Genomic DNA, 21,315 nt, shown 5'->3' with positions numbered 1-21,315 from the left:
CGGTCGAGGTTTATGTCCCCGCGTGATGCCGTAATATTCCCGTCGACTTCGTTTCGAGACGTTAATTTGGGGGCACTAATGGGCTTCGGGATGGCCTCGATTTGGATAGATAGGAGACTGAAAGGGTTGTTTGCGCTTAAAGCACGCCCAAACGCTGATTTAAATCCAGACCATTCCACTGTAAGTGCCCGGCGCCGCACAATAACATCACTTGCGACGCAACTTATTTACATACAATGGAAAGAATTGGGCGTTGATCGGCGGACGGACCCTTTTCCATCTGGCAGAGAGTCCTACTACGATCACAACCCCGAAACTTGCTTCTCAGCCCTCTGCATATGTCTTCCATTGACACAGTAGGGATCTTTTTATAAACCACACGTAAAATGCTTTATGCAAGGGATTTGAAAAATATTGTCTTCCGTGGCATCAGAGCGGTTGCTCATTTCGGAATATTTTCCATGAAAGACAACACGCACAAGTTGTGTTGCGCACAAAACATTTACAAAACACATCGGTCCATCGTGGTAAGAGCTTCCTGGGCCAAATGCCTCCAGGCCGATGTCATGGTCAGCCTTTTATTTTGATCAGTAAACTACCCCGCTGAAAAAACCCCAACACAGCGATGTAGGCAGTCATCCCTTGCTGTTAGTTTGACGGGTCATATAGAAAAGTCATTTCTGTGAAGTATGGCCACCCCATAACCGTATCTCCCTCTGTTCTTCCCATTTGTGGAGGAGCAAAAACCTAATTATCATAAAACACAGGCTCTGCGAGCTTGGCCGCCGTCCAGGGCCCACGCATGATTCTTATTGCCACAGAACACGCGCGCGCGCGCGCACAAGAGAAAACTCCAAGAAGGCAAGCGGCATGGAGAACTTCAAACACGCACTTTATGGTAAGCGATTGGCGGGGTTAAAGAAATTCTCACGTTGTGCAATCCCAGCCTCCTGTGAAGCTGCTGGAGCAGTTAAGGCCCCCGCCGCCCGTCTTTGAAAGTTTTCCCCCCTTCGCCCTATTAACAAAGAACATTCTTGACTGTTTTTATTTGAGCCCCACCCCCCCATTTCCAAGACCCTTTCCGAACATGGGGAACTTCTGTCTTTGTGCCGTAAAGTGACAGTTATACAGGGGAAGGAGGAAGGGGGGTTCTTCCACTTTCAGGTGCTGAACTGGAGCTGTGTTCTTACATCCATAGGTTCCTATGGTGGTTTCTCTTAAAAGCAATGGCTGCCCTGCAGTGAAGCTGCCTTTCTCCTGAGCTGGACACAAAAGCGCTCTCTGAACTCCCTTAGCTCTCTTAGCTCTCTTAGCTGTCTTACCTCTCTTAGCTCTCTTAGCTGTCTTACCTCTCTTAGCTGTCTTACCTCTCTTAGCTCTCTTAGCTGTCTTAGCTCTCTTAGCTTTCTTAGCTGTCTTAGCTCTCTTAGCTGTCTTAGCTCTCTTAGCTTTCTTAGCTGTCTTACCTCTCTTAGCTCTCTTAGCTGTCTTAGCTGTCTTAGATGTCTTAGCTGTCTTACCTCTCTTAGCTCTCTTAGCTGTCTTACCTCTCTTAGCTGTCTTACCTCTCTTAGCTCTCTTAGCTGTCTTCCCTCTCTTAGCTCTCTTAGCTGTCTTACCTCTCTTAGCTCTCTTAGCTGTCTTACCTCTCTTAGCTGTCTTACCTCTCTTAGCTCTCTTAGCTGTCTTAGCTCTCTTAGCTTTCTTAGCTGTCTTAGCTCTCTTAGCTGTCTTAGCTCTCTTAGCTTTCTTAGCTGTCTTACCTCTCTTAGCTCTCTTAGCTGTCTTAGCTGTCTTAGATGTCTTAGCTGTCTTACCTCTCTTAGCTCTCTTAGCTGTCTTACCTCTCTTAGCTGTCTTACCTCTCTTAGCTCTCTTAGCTGTCTTACCTCTCTTAGCTCTCTTAGCTGTCTTCCCTCTCTTAGCTCTCTTAGCTGTCTTACCTCTCTTAGCTCTCTTAGCTGTCTTACCTCTCTTAGCTGTCTTACCTCTCTTAGCTCTCTTAGCTGTCTTAGCTCTCTTAGCTTTCTTAGCTGTCTTAGCTCTCTTAGCTGTCTTAGCTCTCTTAGCTTTCTTAGCTGTCTTACCTCTCTTAGCTCTCTTAGCTGTCTTAGCTGTCTTAGATGTCTTAGCTGTCTTACCTCTCTTAGCTCTCTTAGCTGTCTTACCTCTCTTAGCTGTCTTACCTCTCTTAGCTCTCTTAGCTGTCTTACCTCTCTTAGCTCTCTTAGCTGTCTTCCCTCTCTTAGCTCTCTTAGCTGTCTTACCTCTCTTAGCTCTCTTAGCTGTCTTACCTCTCTTAGCTGTCTTACCTCTCTTAGCTCTCTTAGCTGTCTTAGCTCTCTTAGCTTTCTTAGCTGTCTTAGCTCTCTTAGCTGTCTTAGCTCTCTTAGCTTTCTTAGCTGTCTTACCTCTCTTAGCTCTCTTAGCTGTCTTAGCTGTCTTAGATGTCTTAGCTGTCTTACCTCTCTTAGCTCTCTTAGCTGTCTTACCTCTCTTAGCTGTCTTACCTCTCTTAGCTCTCTTAGCTGTCTTACCTCTCTTAGCTCTCTTAGCTGTCTTCCCTCTCTTAGCTCTCTTAGCTGTCTTACCTCTCTTAGCTCTCTTAGCTGTCTTCCCTCTCTTAGCTCTCCTAGCTTTCTTCCTCAAGTGTTGATGGAGGACGAGGCAGCTCAGCTCTCTTTGCCCCCGTATCTCAATGAGCGATCTGGACCCTGTGGAAGCGACTTGACCGCTAAGTGGACAAACACTTCACACTACACTCCCACTCGGAACACGGGGTGCATCAGCCGGTCAGGGAGACAGTCAGTTACTGAGGCAATGAGTCAGGGAGACAGGTAGTCAGTGAGTAAGCCAGGCAGTGAGTCAATGAGTCAGACAGAGATACAGTTGGTCTGGGGGTCCATGAGCCAGTGAGTCACTCAATCTGTCAGCCATTCACCCAGCCAGTCAGTCAGTCAGTCAGTCAGTCATTCAGTCAGTAAGTATGTCAGTCAGTCAGTCAGTCAGTCATTCAGTCAGTAGGTATGTCAGTCAGTCAGTCAGTCACCCATTCACCCAGCCAGTCAGTCAGTGAGTATGTCAGTCAGTCAGTCAGCCATTAACCCAGCCAGTCAGTCAGCCAGTCAGCCATTAACCCAGCCAGTCAGTCAGCCAGTCAGCCATTAACCCAGCCAGTCAGTCAGTCGGCCATTCACCCAGCCAGTCAGTCAGTCAGTCAGTCAGTGAGTATGTTAGTCAGTCAGTCAGCCAATAACCCAGCCAGTCAGTTTGTCAGTCAGTTAGTCAGTCAGCCAGTCAGTGAGTTTGTCATTAAGTCAGCCAGTCAGTGAGTTTGTCAGTCAGTGAGTCAGTGAGTCAGTGAGTCCGTCAGTCAGTCAGTCAGTCAGGAAGTCAGTCAGCCAGTCACCCAGCCAGCCAGTCAGTCAGTCAGTTAGTCAGTCATTTAGTCCATCAGTCAGCCAGCCAGCACCCTGTTATTTTATTGAGTTTGAACAGTTTGTCAATGAGTGCGTCAGTTGGGGAGAGAGTCAGTTAGTCAGTCAGTTAGTCAGTCAGTTAGTCAGTCAGTTAGTCAGTCAGTTAGTCAATCAGTTAGTCTGTCAGTGAGTCAGTCAGTTAGTCGGTCAGTTAGTCTGTCAGTTAGTCAGTCAGTTAGTCAATCAGTTAGTCTGTCAGTGAGTCAGTCAGTTAGTCTGTCAGTTAGTCAGTCAGTTAGTTAGTCAGTTAGTCTGTCAGTTAGTCAGTCAGTCTGTCATTTTGTCTGTCAGTTAGTCAGTCAGTCTGTCAGTTAGCCTGTCAGTCAGTTTGTCTGTCAGTTAGTCTGTCAGTTAGTCTGTCAGTTAGTCAGCCAGTCACATAGTCACCCACTCATCCATTCAGTCAGCAAGGTAAAGAGTGGGTAAAGGTAAGGTAGGTCGGCAAGGTAAAGGGTGTGGTAGCGGTGGAGGGAGCAGAGAGCGAAGCAGTTCCCACCTGTTGAACATGTGGCATGCACCTTGATTTACTGGCTGGCTGGAGGCTGTGAGCTGCGGACGCTCTGTGAAAACAACCTGAGCTCTCTGAAGCCTCCACCACAGACGCTCTTTGCCCTCTCGCTCCTCCAGCTCCACTGACAGCCTCCTGAATTTACAGAGCTCAGGACGTGCCGGATCTGCCTCCACGCTGTTTATTGGGCATCCCGCGGCCATGTGTGTGTGTGTGTGTGTGTGTGTGTGTGTGTGTGTGTGTGTGTGTGTGTGTGTTCTATCTTCTCCTGGCTAGAGGGGAACTCGGCAATGAAAGTGATGACAGATTGGTCCGCTCAGGCTCTAATCGGCACACACACTTGAAAGAAGATAAGGGAGAATGATGCACACACACACGCACACACACACGCACGCGCGCGCGCGCACACACACACACACACAGATCAGCAAGAAGATCAGCAGCTGAATTGCAGGAAACAGACAATCAAGATAAAATGCAGAGAAAGTGAGATAGATCAGAGTGAGACTGTAGTGGCAGCGCAGGCCGACCAGCGCTGTCAAAATATGCCACAAACAGCGAATACAGTATGTGAACGTTTTGAAAGAGTTTGCCACCGAACATGAAGAAAACAGATTTTTACTTTAAAGCGGGGAGGGGGGGGGGGTTTCTTTCCTTTCGCGAGGCATTCCTTTATCGTGGATCCCCGGGAGAGCTCATGTCTCCTACTGTACGGGCCGAACCGAAAGATTGAATAACAGTTCTATCGGCGCACCGGGGGGGGGGGGGGGGGGGGGTACTGTAGCAATCGACCACATTACGAAACCAACCGTACTGAGAGTAGAGCGCTAGTTTGAACTGTAAAATAATTCCACCTGCTAAGGCAAACTCACTATGCGTAGAGAAACCTGAATTCCGAGCGAATTCGGTCTCTCAGCGGTGCAGAGGTGAGTGGCATCTATTTGACTGTAATTCCTTAATGTGGGCAGAAGAGCCGGCGGCGTTCTCTGTGTGGTCAAACACAACAGGCCTCACCACTAAATACAGACCCCCGCCAAAGAAACCCCAAAAAAAACACCACAAAAGCGCATAACTCAGCTACGCCTTTGATGGTTTTTAAACTGACAAGTGACATAATAGAAAATAAATGGGGCAGGGTGAGGTAACATGGCAACAACGCGGGGGCCGCGCCCCTTGAGCCAAAGCGAGAAACGCAGCCCTTTCAGTGGGAAATAAATAGTAAATACGATACACACACAGCGAGAGGGATGAGGCTGTGAAGTTTTGGCAGGGAAACGGACTTCAGCCGTCCCCGGGGGACGGTTTTGAATGGCTTTAGCGGAGATTGGGACGGATTACGGCGGCGGCTTTACTGTACCGTACGCGCGGCGCGAGACGTGTCATCAATTCAGCCACCCCTGCTTGCCAGGGTAGCCACAAACTATTTATACACCGAAACAGATGAAAAGAAACAACAGAGTTATTCGACATTCATCTCAAAACCTGTCAGGGATTTGGCGCTGATTAAGAGGGGGAGGGTTGGGAAGTGAGGAATTGCGCCGGGGCAGGCGATTGGAAAATGATTACATTCCTGAGGCATATGTGCTCGATAGACCCCCCAGTTTGGGGTGGGAGGGTGGGCTGTGTGTGACAGGCGTTTCGGGCTCACGTTCAAAGCGCCGCGTTAATCAGAAACAGACAATTAGGATTAGCCTGCATTATTTGATCCTTTGGAAAACACACTCAGCCCGGACTGCTTCCCACACACGTGCAGAAACGCTCGCAGGCGTAGACTAGCGCACGCACACGCACGCGCGCACGCACACACGCACACGCACACACGCACACACACACACACACACACACAGGTCGGAGAAACAACAAGAGTTTCATGTATCGATTGCTTTTTCACCGGTGACACTGAGCTCGAGGTGTCCATTCGAACCCAAGTAAGTCGTTTCTCTCCCTGTGCACGGCTGAACCTGTCACTCGACTCCCCTGTCTGTTGATGTTTTGCCACCACTGCTGCCGCCGCTGTTGTTGTTGTTGTTGTTGTTGTTGTTGTGTACACACCTCTGCCTGTACTTTATATATATGTATGTATATGTACACATATATAGATCTATATATGTGCATGTATCTCCCCCGTGTGACCAATCACTGTGTTTCTCTCTTTCCTTCTCTGTTTCCTCACAGCATGTGATTGCCATCCCGTGGGCGCTGCAGGCAAAACCTGTAACCAAACCACAGGCCAATGCCCCTGTAAAGACGGCGTCACTGGTATCACGTGCAACCGCTGCGCTAAGGGCTACCAGCAGAGTCGCTCGCCCATTGCCCCCTGCATAAGTACGTGGACCGCAGTCTTGACAGTATGATGTGATCATACCTGCCATGCACCAATGCACCCAAGGCCACACCGTCGAACGGGGGAAGACACACACACACACACACACACACACACACACACACACACACACACACGCACTGTAAAAGTCCTCACCAAAAAGAAGCATCGGCAAATGAAACATAAACGCACATCCAGACAGCACACTCCTCGTGGCATTCTGCCTCCTTCTCTCTCTTCCATTTGCTTTTCCTCAGACAAGCGCTTAGTGTCCGACAGTTACCGCTCCAGACCAGTAAATCTCCTCGCTTATATAAACACGCCGCCAAAACCGCGACCCTCTCTGCTCACTGGCTCCGGTGCATCCCGGAGAAAAGAAAAAACCTCCACGGTGGTTCGTTCCTCTAGAATAAGAGTCATGGAGATCGGAGCTGCAAAGTCTCAAGAGGATATTTCATTCATTTTTTTATTGAAGGCTTCTGGCAATGGGTTCCCAGCACATGATGGCCATTTTCAAGCGAAGCAATAACTTTGCAGTCAAGGGGGATCACTTGTTGGAGGGGGATAAAGGCGAGGTGTGAATTGTGGTACAGTAATCACAATTCCTGGATTTTAATTGGCCCTTTGTTTGATTGTGAAACGATGCACTTTAATTGGTGGGTTTGCCTCTATAATTGCATGCAAGGGGATTAAGAGCTCTTTACAGAGTCGAAATTCCGGGCCAAGGTCCAGGAGGAAGAGGGGGGGATGAGGATAATGGTTCTGTAATATAATGTAATACATATCTGGGATTTTCCTGGGAAAGTTGCTCAGGGATAGAGGTGTTAAACACAGGTCTGTAGTTATTCCGCGATTTCGCTCCATTCTTTTTTTCCCAATTTACTTATTGACTTCACTTAAACAGGCCTCCGTCAGATTTGCCCCGGGAGCACGCTTGCCAAGTCCCGATCCAAACCATGAGTCATATTTTATTCCTGACTTCACGAATGTGAGCCACAGCGCCGCAGATAAATCCACACGACTCAATTATGAGAAACAGCGGCGTTATTTCAACTGGCACGCGTGGCAGTGGCGCTGAAGACGGTCCGGCTTTAGAAGAAGGCCCTCAATTTGGCAACCCCTGTTTTTTTCTTGCTGTTATATAAACTTATTGTTCATGGGAAAAGGCCTCATTATTTCCCCCCCCGCCCCCGCACCCCACTCCATTTCAAGAACGGGCGTGTAAGTGATTATGCCAGGAAGAAGAATGTAACGTACTGCGTCTAAGCGTGAATACACATGTTCTGTTCGCTCGGCGAGGGGGGGCAAAAGTGGTGACGGGACCCCTTCGCCAGCTCTTTGATTAAAAGACTTGATTCTTTCTTTCTTCCTCTGAGAACACAAAGCCTTTCCTCTACGCACAACTGCTGCCCGACGCCGCCCCTCGTCTGTCGTTGTCCTCCTCTTTCTTCCGTATCCTCAACCTCAATCGACGATACATCTCGGCGTTTTGGTAACTTCTTGTCTCCGCTTGCTCCTTTGCCGCTCCTTTGCCACACTCCCCTGGCCTTGGCCTCAGTAGCAGAGTTTACAATTGTGTGTGTTTGTGTGTGTGTGTGTGTGTGTGTGTGTGTGTGTGTGTGTGCGCGTGCGTGCGTGTGCTCGCGTGTGCGTGTGTGTGTGTGCATGCGTGCGCTCGTATCCTCTTTCGCCATCCCCGTTGCTCCCGGAGAAGAGGGGCACTGCTTCACGGATGGTTTTCCCCCCGAGCGACGGCTTCCGAGCGCTCGGAGACCCCAGTAAAGACGAGGGGCGGAGGGAATCAAGTCTCGGAACATCAAAACATCTGGGCCGCGGCTTCAGCGGGTTGGAAAGGCTACGAGAAAGGAAATGGGAGATTAGAACAGTTCCATATTTGACACCCCTCTGCCCTCAGACGCTACAGACGAATGATCTGCATCTTCCCGCGCGGCCCCGCTGGGCTCGCACCGACTCTCCCCGGCGGTGAAGGACGTATAGGCCACAAAAGCACTGAAAGCTTGTCTGTCGAAAAGAAAACACACATAGGTATCATCGCACCGACGCGGACAGCACTTTTTTTTCGACGCGGACACTTGTGATTCGTTTGATTTGATTTGAGCCAAAGGTTTGCATACGAGGTGATGGAACTGATCTTTGCTTTGTGTGTGTGTGTGTGTGTGTGTGTGTGTGTGTGTGTGTGTGTGTTTTCCCCGTGGGAGCAGAGATTCCTGTGGCCCCTCCGACCACCACGGCCAGCAGCACAGAGGAACCGTCAGGTGAGGATGTTTAATCTGTGTTTTAAAGGATACTTACGGTACGGTCACACCTGAGGCTCCTGTGCCCCTGGCGTTTGTGGGCGTGTCGGCTCAAAACGGACTGGCGGTTGTGGGTGCGCCAAACATTTCAAACCTCTCGTCTTTTCCATATTTAATATACATTATTTAGATAGATGGTGCCCTGGCAACTTATTTTTTATTAAAATGGTGTAGTTTGACGTGTTCCTTATTTTATCGACGTTAAGTGACATTTTTCTTAAAAAAAAAAGGAGCAATGCCGTGGTCAGAGCGTCCATTTTCCAAGGGTCAGCGCCATTGGAAGCGTATCTTCCCTCCTATTGCCTGTCGCCCGGCGGCCCGGGCCTGCTCTTTTGCATAAAGTTGGAACCTGCTTAACTTTCCATATCTCTGTGAAGCTGTCAGCTCGTCGCCGGTCGTGGCTCCGCCCCCTGCGGCTGGACGAAGCCGCGCTCTGTTTGAAATGCATTGCAGCCTGCCGCTTTGCAGCCTGTCGCTTTGCAGCCTGTCGCTTTGCAGCCTGTCGCTTTGCAGCCTGGTGCTTTGCAGCGCCCGCTCGCCGGCGGTGTGACCCTACCATTAGTTCATGCACCGCAAATGTTTCTCTAGTCTATGGGGTCCCAATATTCTTTTTCTCAGAGACCCCTCCCCCCCGAAAGCTAACTTGATTTTATTGGTGGTTGGCAGTCGTTTTTGTCGTTTTTGTCGTTTTTGTCGTTTTGTTCCATTTTACGGGTTGAGAGAGAAAAGTGTTTAGGCCATACAATACATGAGAACTTTTGGTGATTTTGTTACAATTGACATTTGAGCTAACACTCATGGGGATTTCTTAACCACATTTGCCTCATATCGTCCAAGGCCTTGCGACCTACCGCAATCTCTGGCGGCCCCCTGGGGGGGCCTAGCACCCCATGTTGGGGGACCACTGCTCTCTTCCATGCGATAAGGCTTTCTTGGCGACACAAAGGGAAAGGACAAACTAACTCATACTCCACCTCGTACTCATAAAAAAATAACAGAAAATGTTTTTTTTGTGGGGGGGGGGGGGGTTTAAGGAGTTCCCAACAGCACCAACCCCTTCGCGCCCAAATATTTTGACATATTTTTCCTCCACCAGTGTAAAAAAGTGAAGTGTAAGAGAGTAAATTGGATCCCTCTTGCCTTCCCCTCTAACTTATTAGGGGCTTCATGAATATTAAATCAATTAGCCGCGGCCCTGAGACGTGGCTCCTTTAATCTCCTCCACTTGAGCCAATTAATCTCTCTAACTGCAGCACAGTGGGGTGTGGGGAGCACCGTGCTGCTGGGAGGGGGGAGGGCAGTTTATTTGATTTGTTGATTTCTCTCTCTCTCTCTCTCTCTCTCTCTCTCTCTCTCTCTCTCTCTCTCTCTCTCTCTCTCTCTCTCTCTCTCTCTCTCTGTAGTGTGTGCCGTAGTGTTGTTTTATTCCCTGACCGAATGTTTCCTGCTTCGAATTATGTCCTGCCCTACATTGTGGTCCGGGCCAGCGGTGTTGCTGCCGAGCTAGAAAAACACCCAAGCAGATTTTTTTTTTCCCCACTCCTACATGTTTTTTATGGACACAAATTCATCCCCTCTTCCGCGCCGTAAACATTGTGTTTATGTGTTTTCTTTCTTTCCTCTAAGCAAGTGCTTAGCTCTGGCGTTTTGCTTGGTGCTCGGTGTTGAATCCACGATAGAATCAGGCTGTCTTGGCCGAGTGCACTTACACATACAAGGAATTTGATTGTGGTTGTCAGTGATTCTCAGTTTGGTACAGAACTCAGAGTAATAATCTAAAAAAAAGTTGATGAAGATAAATATTTACATACACTCGGTAGGATCTGTAATAAACAGTAATAAACAGTATTTACAATGGGTCCAAATGAGTAAGCAACATATTCAAAGAGGAAGAGTGTGCAAATAATAACGATAAATAAATCAAAAAATATTAAATATTTATAGTCGGTGAATGAATGAGAGTAGTTATGTCACAGAGACACAGCTGTTGTAGTTATATTTACTAATATTCAAATGATGTTTGTCAACATGTTTTGAGGCTAAGGAAACAGCCCAACTTTGGACGAGCCGGTCTTTTGGAGTCAAGAGTCCTTCATGGCGATTCCGCTCGATTCGGCACGTCACAATTCGAATCCCGACAGCTAGGCTGGGGATGGGCGTTTGGGAATTGTGCTTTAGTTGTTTACAGCTGCGGCGCTACAGTCGGACGCGCACAAAGGAAACACTGTTTAAACACAGGTGTGCGGCGTAGGGGAGGTGGATGGGGGCGTACAGTACAAGCGCGGGAACCGAAACGCACCGCGCTCGATGAGCAACGTGCAACGCACAGGCTTTTGTCCTTTGGCCTCGCGGTGGAAAAAGTTGAGTCATCCGACCGGCAGCAAGTTCATCCAGCATCACGGAAGAAGGAATGTACGCATGGATTGTGTGTGTGTGTGTGTGTGTGTGTCCTAGTGTGTCTCTGGGTCTTAGTGTGTGTGTCAATACGTGTCTGTGAGTGTGTGTGTGTGTGTGTGTGTCTGTGTGTGTGTGTGTGTGTGTGCGTGCGTTGTGTGTGTGTGTGTGTGTCTTAGTGTGTGTGTCAATATGTGTCAATATGTGTCTGTGTGTGTGTGTGTGTGTGTGTGTATGTTTGTGTGTGTGTGAGAGTGTGTGTGTGTGTGTGTGTGTACGGCGTGTGTGTGTGTGTGTGTGTGCGTGTACGTGTGTGTGCGCACGCGCAAGCGTGTGTGTGCGTGTGTGTGTGTGTGTGTGTGTGTGCACGCTGCCCCCCTCCTCCCCCGACAGGCTCCCGCAGCTGTTGCTGGGCCCTCGCAGGGTCCCCCGACGGATTGACGAGCGCACTCAGGGTGCTTACACCCCCTTCTCTCTCTCTCTCTCGCTCTCTCTCTCTCTCTCTCTCTCTCTCTCTCTCTCTCTCGCTCTCCTCCTCCTCCACCTCCCTCCATTTCACGCTTTGTCTCCACAAAGTTCTCTGTGGGTGGTGCGGCAGTGGAATATCTGGAGTTTCTTGGTGCCCCCCACTCCCAGGAATGAGGAATGTGTCCACTTTAAGGGCCGTCGGGAAATTTTCCTCACCTCATTATTGGGGATGGGGGGGATTCTAGAGTATTGCCCTCTCTATCATCCATATAATAGGGGGGTAATTGGAATTTAGCAGCTGCATGTCTCTTATTTGTGAACTTTCATAGTCTACAGTATGCCCAAAATACCATCTGTGCAGTTCCTGTACAGCTGCGGCTCCTAGGAAGACTCCTAATCTGCCTCTAATCTGATGGGTGTGAACCGTGTCATTGAGCCAAAGTAAACACAGTCGGGGGCAAAACTGTCCGCGGACTCGATCCCTTCAGCTCCAGGTAACAAATTGTCGCAAATCCTTTCTAGAAGAGCACAGAGCGGACAGAGAAGGTGCAGAGCCTTGACAGACGAGTCGGGGTTGGTCACGACAGAACTGCGAGGGCAGCGGAGGGTCCCGCCGGACCACCCAGGCTTTGGGGCCCCAGAAGACCCATACGTTACCGGGTTGACTCGGCGGGCTCGTGGAGCACTTTTGCTGTGTCCTTCTTTCTTTCTTTCTTTCTTTCTTTCTTTCTTTCTTCCTTTTTCGAATGGCCATAATATCGGCCCCCAAAATGTAAACGAACAGATGAGGCCGTTTTATCGTGGCATCGCCTCCACCATAGTGTCATCGCCATTGACCGATCCCGCCCCTCGCCTGCTTGTCCTTGAAGAAGAAGTAGGAGAAGGGGATGAGGAAAACAAGGAAGAAGAGGATAAATCAAGTCCAGAAGGATAAAAGAGAGGGCTTCAGTGCTCAGTCATGCTGCCCTAAATGGATACAGAATGACAACAGCCGGCAGAAATGAATATTTAATCTGAGTTTAATTGCTCTCTTTCCTTGGTTGCATTAAATTCATCAGTAATATTTTCCCCTATAGCTTATAATGTTTCTCTTATAATCGTTTCAGTTTTGGATACTTGGACAGTTTTGTGGCCAAAACTTTTCATTTTTCTTTTTCTAATCTCTTCCACATATTCGATGCTATGCAGGATTATCACACTCAGTCAAACATTAACATTGGCACCTCCAACTGGAAAACAGAAACATGAAAAGCAGCAATTAGGGATTCTCAGTGGAAATAAATTGCTACCCAATGTCATCAGAACGGGAAGTCGGGAAAATGCATCTTTGCATGCACGTGGGTTCACAGAGGTATACCAGGGGTGTCACTTGGGAAGGGACGTATAAGTGAACAAAGGGTCTGGGAGAGAACGGAGTGGATATTAATTTGTCTCCACCCAACCAACACCCTCGCCAACACCCCCTCCACACACACGCATGCACGCACGCACACACACAGACACACACACACACAGCCTCCCGCCTCACATCTCCCACACTTCCTTGAACACTCGGAGGGCTGGAATGCATGGCGAAATATCTCCCACCGGCGTGGCCCAGACAAAACACATATTGTGCCGCTAGGTCACGGATGGCGCGGGCGGCCACTCCCACGGGCCGTGACAGAGATGTCTGCGCGCCAACGCAATGTGGAGGGGATTAACCACCGCTGACCTGCCACGGCCGCCCAGGCCACCTGTCAGGATGCACGGACTGTGAGAGCCACTGGCATTATGTGGAGCAGGAAGAGAGAGAGAGAGAGAGAGAGAGAGAGAGAGAGAGAGAGAGAGAGCGATGAGGATGATAAAGATAGCCAGGGGTCAACCCATTGTGTGTGTGTGTGTGTGTGTGTGTGTGTGTGTGTGTGTGTGTGTGTGTGTGTGTGTGCGTGTGTGTGTGTGTGTGTGTGTGTGTGTGTGTGTGTGTGTGTGTGTGTCAGTCTATCGGGGTCTATCTGGAAGTGATCAGATTTTGTGTTGGAACCCCTCCCTGGATTTTTTTGGCATGACTCGAGGCTCCACACGCCCTATTCGTTGCTTGTCAACCGCGCCGGATTTCAGAGTCATGTCATCGTGGGATCTTGTTACCCAGAACTGAAACTGAGTAGAATGCAAGAAGCAGGGGGGGTGCAGGACTCTTCCTCCTCTTAGCGTGTGTGCACGGCGTCTCCGCCTGCAGCCGCTAAATCATCCCAAAGTCATCAGTTACAGTAAATGAGGGCTGGGTTGGGGATCTCTACTGGCCATCGGGTCAAGAATCATAAACATCTCCTGCTCCTCACGGTTGTCTTCGCTCGCCAGGCTCTCAGCCAGGGATGGAAAAACCAACCATCTTTTCTTGGAAAATATAGCTCTCTCGCTCTCTCTCTCTCTCTCTCTTTCTCTCTCTCCCACCCTCCCCCCTCCCACTCTCTCTCTCCCTCTCTCGCTCTCTCACTCGCCTCCTCACACACACACACAGCAGAGAGGGGAAAGCTGAGCAGCACACTGTGCCCTATAATCTAATTACATGCTTTATTTGCCGCAATTTGTTTCTCAATCAGTCTGGTGGAGGGAGGAGAAAGCCCTCCTCCTGGGGTCTTATTCACACCTCCCTGTCCCGGGGCTGCCGTGCCTCTCCGACGCCTCCCTGCCGGCTCCACGTTTGGACGCTCGCGGGGAGCCCGGGGGCCCCATTCAAGGCACTGCACGTACGTGCACCACTTAAAAGTTTGTGCTAGTGGATGCAATAGGGAAGTTGAAAAAACTGAGCTCCTTGTCCAACCCTGCTAACCCCCAGAATCGTCTCCAAAAATGTCATCCATGTTTTAAACACCTGTTCGAACAGTCTCTGTGTGCTCAGTGCATACGTTAAAGAGTATATAGGCACAAAACAATACAATACAAATACTCATACTAACCCTTGTGAAAAACTACTTTAGAATTCCTATACAATTTTATAGCAAATCCTATGGTTACATTTAACATGTTGTGGTCTCTATAGTATGCCTAACTCTCATCCTAACCCTAGAGGTTAGGGATGATTTAGACATACTAGTCATACTATACATACATAGGTTAGTGTTAGATTAGCTATAGTAATCCCATTGGAATTCTATACGAATATTTTGGCCAGTTTCTATACAAATTACTATTGGATTCTATTATACATCCTATAGGTATTGTGCTAAAATATCATAGATCCTATAGGATTTTATCTGGTAGGAACTGTAATATTCCATTGCATCTAGGGGTGGGAATCTATGGGAATATCACAATTCCATACGATTTAGATCCTTGGGGTCACAATTTGATTTAAAAATCGATTCTCGATTTGTCACGATTCTCGATTCGATAATTTTCCCATTTGATTACAGTAGACAGTGTGATACACATCTCCAAAAAGAAGAAAATATTAAACACGCAATCAAAAAATGTAAACCTTGAATAAATTGGATTTACTTATACTTCGCCTTTAATTATGGAAATAACAAATATTTCAAGTATTTCAAAATATACTTAACAATAGATCACCTCTTCACAGGCTTTTAGGTTTTCAACGCAGACCTGGTACAAATGGACTGTTGCATGGATACAACTGGGAGCAGCATTTTTCATCTACAGTTCCTCAGCAACTTCAAATAAACAAATGAAATCAAACAAGGACGGCTGCATTTAGCACTTTAATACGTTTGCAAAGCTTGCATATGGTGTAAGTCTTATCAAGCTCCTTCTTTCCCGGGAGACTATAAAATCCGAAGTGTGTCCAAAAGGCTGCCTTCATTGAAGATGGGGCAGGTTGAATTCGATTTTCCTCCGCCATGATAGCCTACTACTCCACTGCTTGTCGGTCGCACCAGTGTGTTCCGTAGGCGGCGATGAGGCTCCGGTTTCTGTGACCGCAACTGACCTGTCGGCATAGCGGCATCTGTAGGATCAAAGCCTGGCTGCCGCAAGCTTTTGCGCAGGCGACACGGGCACTCGTGCAGAGAGCGCGGGGAGTTTATATTCGCCGCATTGCCGGTTGCAGTATTGTCAGAAACCACGGGCGACAGTAGAGAGAAAGTGGAGTGTGAAGCGGGAAGTCGTATAAACCAAGAAGAGCGCCATCGGAGTTTGTTTATGCCGAGGAGGAATTGCTGTTTATGGTGGTTAAACCGACAAAAGCGCCGAGAAGCAGCTGGTCTGTCGGCCCGTTCCATGCAGAGACAGGACAGCGGGGTTGAAGTCATGTCTGGCTCATCATATTATTACAGAGGAACTTACTAAACTATGGAACGGAGTCACAATGTGTAATTATTCTCCCTCATTGCAAGATTCTCTAAAGAGAAACTACACATAAATACCAACAAAAAACGTTCCCTTTTATTTGTAAACCAAACTTTACGACCACCCTGTTCATTTACAATAAAATCACTAAACCTGATTGATCTGTTTGTGTATGCTATTTTGTCTCTGCATCAAAAAGTAATTGGTAGACTTTGAATTTCACATCTGACAATGTTGTCCAATCTATCAGAAATCGCTTCCAATGCTTTTCCAGGGAACGCCCCTCGCGCTCCTCACGCCAAGTCACAAAAGCGAGCCTTCCAGTTGTAGTTCTTAGGAGAACCTGAAACAACGTTATCACAATTTTAAAAATCGATTTTTGGAATTTTGATTTTGAGTCTTAGATGACGGAATCGCGATTCTCACGTGAATCGATTTTTTCCCCCCCCCAGCGCCCTTAATTGCATCTGGCATCATGTCTAATCTCATCTCATCTCTGCTCCAGAAGAAGCATGTGTATGCACAGTTTATCTTCTCAGACCTCACCACCTTATTAAAAAGGTCACTTTCTATAAACGCGCCGCAGGCTGTCTCATTCAGGCGTCGGTTCGACTTCACAATTTCGCCCGACGGGGAGCGGGGGGGAAACCGCGCTGCATCTTATCTCCGATCGGCGGCGGCGAGCGGCGTCTCGAGAGGAAGCGAGTAGCGGTGGCAGTCGCTCCGGGCCCCTGATAGGACGAGGGAAAAGGATCCGCTTCTCGTTTACTTTCCTCAATCTTTTTGAGGAAAAAAAAAAAGGAAACAAAGGGGAACACAGGGCCCACAAAGCGGGCCCCGGTAAAGGACATCTACTCGGAACGCGGCAGGTACAGTCCGGCTCGGGGGCCTGTTCTTCCACAAAGGGAACATTTGTCCTCGCGGCGGGGGACCGGCCCCGTGGTCCCGGGGGTCCACTAATGGAGAACGAGAGGCTGTCAAAGGAACGTATCATGATAGGGGGTGGAGGGGTTATGAGAAAACAAAGATGCCTTTCCCCCAACTGTTGGAGGAGAGGGATCAGACCCTAACCCCCCCCCCCCACCCCATCCCTCTCTTCGTATTTAGATGGAAATGAGGCTCTGACGATATGTACTACTCTGTTTGATTAACTTTGGCTTCTTTTTGGTAGTTTCCCTCCTCATTTACAACCGACAACACTAGTTTGAGCCGCTCATTTGCTGATCTGTTTTTTTTTTTCCTCTGGACTCAAACTCCTACTTTTCCTCCCACCCCTCCAGGAATTTGATGCTCTCTCCCCCTCCTCCCATTCACTCTCTAACCCAAATCCTCCCCCAAACTCTTCCACCAGCCTCACTATTGCTAAACACTCTCAACCCCCAACGCCCCCCCCCCCCCCCCCCCATCCCCTCCATCCATCCATCCTGTGCTTTTTCGGGTGCATTTTTCCTCCTCCTGCTGTTCCCTTGGCAACCTCATTCACACGGGGTATAAAGGGAAGTGAAGGCACTGAGCAAAGATCTGCCCACAACAATGAAGTTTGTTCTTATTCAGGCCCTCTGCAAGCTGCACTCCTTCCTCCCCCAGCCCCCTTTATCGATCTATCTATCTATCTGCATATCTATCTATCTATCTGCATATCTGTTATCGACATATCCATCTATCTATCTATCTATCTATCTATCTATCTATCTATCTATCTATCTATCTATCTGCATATCTATCTATCTGCATATCTATCTATCGACATATCTATCTATCTATCTATCTATCTATCTATCTATCTATCTATCTATCTATCTATCTATCTATCTATCTATCTAGCTATAGATGTACTTCTATCTTCCTGCCCTCCTTTCTTTCTCTTTTTTAAATCTACTTTTCTGGATCCAGCTTGTGTCGGATGGGAGTGGAAATAAAACCCAGGAGAGGAATAAAGGGGGCGACACCTCTTTTTCCCCCCTTTTCCAAATCCCAATGATTTGGCCGCACCTCACTCTCTAGGCAGCCCTGTGAGCGGTTGGGGTAGTGAAGAGAAGCGTGGGGCGATAACCAGTGACACCAGTATCTCTCTGGGTGGCTGGGGTTAAGGCCGGCACCGTGGCTAAAAAACTCAATAGCACCTTAACTTGACGGTACTCTGTCATAAGAATAAGATGAAGGTATAGAAAGAACATATACTTAAATATTGACTTGACACAGCTCCAAAATATGTTGTCCAAGGCAGGTGTGCATGTGATAAGAATGCTTGTTGAGCACGTGATAAGGCCGCCCCCCACCCCCCCTGAAGGCTGTAAAACTCTCGCCCGCGTGAGGTTTTTATTTGCTCCTGGACACAGAACGGACACAACCTCCCCCTCGGCCCACGTCGTGGATGGCTAATTTCCCTTCCTGACCTCCCTTTGTGTGGCAATGACCCCCCCCTTCCCCCACACACACATGCACACGCACACACACATACACACACACACTCTTCTATCCCACCACTGCTGTCAGCTCTGCACCCCCCCCCCCGTTCACAACGCAATAAATGCAGAAGCTGACACGGCCTTCAGTGGAGCCTCAAAGAGACTCTGAGGTTGATTTGAGGGATTTGTGTGTGTTCGCTTTGCTATGCTTGTGTGGACCAGTCTCCCGATTGACAATTTTCTGGTTGAGAAGTGCACCAGACGATACAGTCGATAATAAAATAATTTGTGTGTGTGTGTGTGTGTGTGTGTGTGTGTAAGCGGAGTAAATTTGTGTTTTTTTTTTCCCCAAACTGTTGCTGGTACCTTGACCTCAGCGCAGAAGCGGGCTGGGGGGTGGGGGGGTTAGGTGTCAAAAGGCCTTTGCACTGTGGACACAACCGCCACATTGCAGTCACACTGCGCACACACACACACACACACACGCACACACACATTGTCTGTTCCTTTCTATGGCGTGCCGGTCTTGGCCATTCTCCTGCACAAGCTCCTTTTTTAGACGACACAATGCGAGCAGACAGATGCATATCACCCAGATCGCCCCCGAGGAATTCTTCAAGACTTACTGTCACAAGCATTATTCTGAAAGAGCTGTTTAAATAATAGAGCATCTATTTCTCTCTTTCTTCCACTCCCCCCCTTCCCACCCCTCTCTTCCCGCCAGACTGTGACTCTTACTGCAAGGCCTCCAAAGGCAAACTGAAGATCAACATGAAGAAGTACTGCAAGAAAGATTACGGTGAGCTGAAATCCGTCTTTTTACTTTTCTTTACTTGACTTTGACTTGACTTTGGCTCCAGGAAAGATGGTAACAACATGAGGTGTTGTGGTGAAATAAAGTTGGTGCAAATGTATTTTTAATTTAAAAAGAAAAATAAAATAAAATAAAAATCAGCCTCAAAGGGTTTCGGGGAATTCTGCATTTTTTCCATCCTGCATTATAAAAGAAAAGATACAAAAAATATATGACATTCAATATACTTTGTATATACTGTGCAAACTGTGGATAATTTAATGTATATGTTGAAGACCGGTATCAGCATGCCTCTGGATAGGAGGAACACTACAGAACAGTTATATTCCATTTTTTTTTAATGCAAACATCTATTCTAAATGAAAAAAATATAGTTCCCACTTACAGTAACTGTGTACATAAGCACAGGCACCAGACTTAGAATCGAATTATGAGAAAGAAAACAAATCGAGTATATTATGGTGTTGTCAGATACATGAATGGATGATAAAACTGCAAATCCTTAGATTTATTCAAACTGCAGAAGTCATTAACTTTCGGCACAAGGTGGGACCCGATGTTTGAAGCACCTGTTCCAAATGGGTTTCGAACCCTGCTGCTTACTTTGCGGTTGAAAAACCACTCAACACTATTTTGGGGAGAAAACCTGTACCATATATAAAGTCCTTTCGCAATAAAGATCTTTTATTCATCTTTTTTTTTTTTTTTAAAGCGGCTCCTCCATTGAGCCACGTTTGTTGCTGAGGAGCCGTTACACTGACGGCTTATCTCCTCAGGCCCGAGACAAAGGCTCAAACGGGGGGGGGATCAGACCTTTGGAGGGAGAAGACAACAGGTGGACAGATTGAAGGGAGGGAGAGAGCAAGTGAGAGAGAAGACAGGGAGAGAGATAGAGAGGGAGGAGATAGAGAATTAGGCGGAGGTGGTGCAGGGGGGTGGGGGGGGGGGTGGTTCCTGCTTGACGGACAGCCCAGCGGGTGTGTTAAGGAAGGTTCCAAGGTGGACAAAGGTGGCCCGCTCTCGACGAAGTCCTCACTGAGGCGTCCCCCATCTTAACTTCCTCCGAAAAAAAACAAAAAAAAACCCACCACGACCCCCTGTCTCCCCCGGCCCCCGGCGTCGCCCTTTATTTTTTTTTTTCCGCCGCAGCATTCCTGTGAGCGTCCATCCACCTCGCCATTTGAGGTGCGGATGAGATGTGCGACCTCTCACCCACCCCCCCAATCCATCCATCCCTGCCCTCCAATCCCCCCTCCCTCCCTCCCTCCCTCCTCCTTTATACCCCTTAGACTGACTGGGGTGAAGGGGCTGTTGAACCCAGTCAAGCAGCGAGGCCAGGGGTGGCATCTCGCAGCATACCTCAGCAGCTTGACAGACAGGCCGGGACATTGTTGTGTTTGGTTTGAAGGAGCGTTGGACTTTCGACTTATCTTCTCATTCATTTATACGACAAAGTTGTGTATCACAATATCTTCATTTCATGACTAAAATGCTTCCATTGATAGCTGATAAATGATGATATCCATTTAACCCCCAGACCAAATGTATTTTATTTCATAGTTTATTCGACACTGATTGAATTACACTGACACAGCAGACTGAACTGTACACGTAGACCAATTTAATGCAAGTTTAAAATAAGATTCGTGCAGATCACTCTGCTTCTTTCTATGTCAAAAACGATCCCGAAGCAACTCAATTTGAAATCATATTTTTCCCACCACATGTTTTCACAAAATATGATTTTAAGACAACACGGGGGGATATTTGTAGTTTGACTATACTAGAATCAATGGAGCGAGTTATCTCTAGCTGTGACTCGCATGGCAAGCCTCTTCCAACGGGGCCACGTGGAAAGTGACAAAGTAAGACGCTGTCATTGGAAGATCTTGTTGTTAAGCCCCAGAATGCATCGCTCCACACTGTGCTGTACCCTACGACTCCCACGCACGCACGGACACACACACACACACACACACACACACACACACACACACACACACACACACACACACATACACACACACGCACGCACTCGCACGGACACACACATACTGATAGAATGAATACCATTAAAATTAATGAAGTGAGGTTACTATACTGTCACTACAATACAGTGCAGCGCAGCGCACTGTTTATTACTTCCCAGCGTCGACTTAAACTCCGTCGATGTAATCCACTTCCCCGCTCCCCTGCTTCCACCAGAGGGGGGGCTTTGTGCTGCCGATGTAGGGGAGACCCGCCAAATAAAGCTGCGTTACATCAGCAGCTGTAATTTGCATTTGCGGGACCCTGACCAATTCTGCACCAAAAGCACTT

The 21,315-nt window shown here is 48.1% G+C and overlaps 1 protein-coding gene across 1 annotated transcript in view; it reads left to right on the top strand.

The window, feature by feature from the left end:
* Positions 1-21,315, top strand: part of ntn1a (netrin 1a) — a gene marked incomplete at its 3' end in the record, with an annotated part of 62,957 nt that overhangs the window by 39,226 nt on the left and 2,416 nt on the right. Inside the window, exons 4-6 of the mRNA XM_079998581.1 lie at positions 6,163-6,312; positions 8,533-8,586; positions 18,907-18,981. Coding sequence (XP_079854707.1) covers positions 6,163-6,312; positions 8,533-8,586; positions 18,907-18,981 — 279 coding nt within the window. The remainder of the gene's footprint in view (positions 1-6,162; positions 6,313-8,532; positions 8,587-18,906; positions 18,982-21,315) is intronic.

The sequence above is a fragment of the Zeus faber genome, assembly GCF_960531495.2.
Source record: "Zeus faber genome assembly, chromosome: 4".
Classification (NCBI taxonomy): domain Eukaryota; kingdom Metazoa; phylum Chordata; class Actinopteri; order Zeiformes; family Zeidae; genus Zeus; species Zeus faber.
The sequence above is the reverse complement of the archived record's forward strand: the minus strand, read 5'-3'. Positions and strand labels throughout refer to the sequence as shown.